General features: G+C 44.0%; 1 protein-coding gene across 1 annotated transcript; it reads right to left on the minus strand.

Annotated features, from left to right (window-relative positions):
* Positions 1-390: 390 nt before the first annotated feature.
* LOC122020708 (chemocyanin-like) lies at positions 391-1,275 on the minus strand. The gene is made up of 2 exons (XM_042578717.1): positions 971-1,275; positions 391-869 (listed from the first exon to the last, which is right to left on the minus strand). The coding sequence occupies exons 1-2, from the start codon at positions 1,152-1,154 to the stop codon at positions 670-672; spliced, it is 384 nt and encodes a 127-aa protein (XP_042434651.1). The 5' UTR covers positions 1,155-1,275; the 3' UTR covers positions 391-669.
* Between the last annotated feature and the right edge of the window lie 1,047 nt (positions 1,276-2,322).

A 2,322-nucleotide genomic window follows, 5' to 3' on the forward strand; every position in this document is an offset into this window, starting at 1 on the left:
TGTGGGTTTTTTGTCGCGTAGCGACAGGCACAGAGGGCGCACGGGAGGCGGGCGCAGAGGATCTGGTAACTACCGCATCGCTAGCAGGCACGCAATTGAAACGTGCATCACACGCCATGAATAATCATTGTGGCAAAAAAAAACCGAATATCTTCACTTCCAGTATCTCCGTCAATTCATCCCAAAATTAACACAGAGGAGATAATACACGGACGGCTATTAACTTTTGGAATAGTGACTAACATATAAAAAAAATTCTTATTTCGATTTTACCGAAATTCAAACTCCAAACCTCATTATGATAATATTTCATCTACTAATGACCAGACTCATCCGAAAAAACACACCCTATGAATAATCGTGTATCATACGCTGGGCACCGCGCGTCGGTGAATAAACTTAATTGCAGCGCACAATGCACGCTGTTGGTATCTTCTTATTTTCAACCTCTTACAATTGTGACGCGTGCTATAGATAGCATAATAGCTACCAAAATTCAAATTTGTTGCCGTGTAACTCTATTTTTAATTTTTTTTTTTTAACTAGCTTGATCCATACAAACATTGTGCCCACTCGCGTTGACAGGATCGAAGTATGTTTATTTAAGTCACTCGACGGCTGATATATTGCGGAAAAGTATTAAAATTACTGATAAATTAAATAGATAGGTCAGGCAGCGACGACGGCTATCTTCATGCCGGCCTGGCAGTGGCCGGCGATGCTGCAGATGAAGTAGTTGCTGCCTCTGGCGAGGGTGATGCGGTCGTTGCCGGAAGCGTAAGTCCGGGAGCCGCGCGGCGCCGAGCAGCCGTTGTAGCCGGCCGCGCTCACCGCCACCACGTTGTGCACCGAGGGGCTGTACCTGAACACTGCACTCAATGCACCTCTCATACATAAACAATCATCTTTAACCAGAAAATTAACTCGGCATGCAATAAGTTTACGACTGATCGATGCGTTGCGTGCTTACCGAGGACGTCGCCGGCGCGGAAGCGCTTCCCGCGTGTCCAGCTGGCCATGTTGAAGGTCCAGCCGCCGCTGTCGCCGACGGTGTAGGTAGCTGCGTCGACAGAGTGAGCAAGGAGGAGGCAGAGTAGTAAGGCCAGCCCGAGGGCGGCGGTAGCTCGGCTGGCACTGCCACTTCCCTGAGCCATGTGGCTCCTAAAGATCGACTTCTACTAGAAGAGCGAAGAGACGTATACTCGACTCTGTTGGATGAAAGTGAGAAGGAAAAGGTCGATTATATAGAGGGAAGGGATCGGTCAAATAGAGGTAGTGGGGTGGGGGGAAGAAAGGTTAATGGAATTAGAATGGAAATTGCAGCAAGAAGTCGTTGAGGGTGTTAAATTTGTAGTAACTGCAATTGAAATCGACCAACCACTCGCCTACCCAGACTGAGCTCACTCTCTTAACTCTCTCACGGAATTCATTACTCGGACAAGAGAGTCAGAGCAGTCCCTGTTTTCTGTTCTCTGCCGAGCACCAAAGTCAGTGGTGCCCTTAAACTGGAATCCTACCGGCTGATCAACCGATTAAATGGGAAGGAAGGCGTTTAATTAGTTTGTGTTTTTTTCTAGCTTCTTTTGACCACAGCTCGCGCCTCTAAACAATCGAACAGCTGCCGTGAAAGCAGACTTTACGCGAAATTGTGTGGAACTCCCCTCTAGATTTCCCTTCGCGAGCGTATGCACGCCGCTGCTTTAATTCTTTTTCTCCACGAACTGCCCCACGCTGACGCAGGGAGAACCGAAGGCACGGCGCTTTTTGAGGTAATGGGACCGAAAGCTCGATCGGTTGTTCTGCTTAATTTGCGCCTGAGACAAACAGCCCCAACATCCCCTTCACCCTTTTGCTATTTCATGCACACTCCATTTTCAACGTACGTGATGTGGGATGAAATCTGCATGATCTCATTCAATTGCCTAATTTCCAATTTCTCATGGAGTTTCATTAATCCTCTGGTTTGTTCCTCGTCAAAGCTTTCTTAATTAATGACCAACTGTCTGAGTTTGTATTATTAGATTAATTAATATAATTTATTTATTTACATAATGATATGTTGTTCACTTGGTCTGTGTCTTTTTTTTTTAGGATGTGTTTGGTTCAAGTTCTCATATATAATCTTGGTTATATGATTACTAGATAATCACATAACCAAGGTTATGAGGAATAAAATATAACCAAATGTTGTTTGGTTCAATTTAGATAATGCAACAAAAACATGTTTGTTTAAAAGTTTTAATGAATAACCTAGTTTAGTATTTTACTAGATTACCCTTAGTTACAAAACCAACTATATATAATAATAATAATAATAATAAT

Source organism: Zingiber officinale, chromosome 9A (genome assembly GCF_018446385.1).
Source record: "Zingiber officinale cultivar Zhangliang chromosome 9A, Zo_v1.1, whole genome shotgun sequence".
Classification (NCBI taxonomy): Eukaryota; Viridiplantae; Streptophyta; class Magnoliopsida; order Zingiberales; family Zingiberaceae; genus Zingiber; species Zingiber officinale.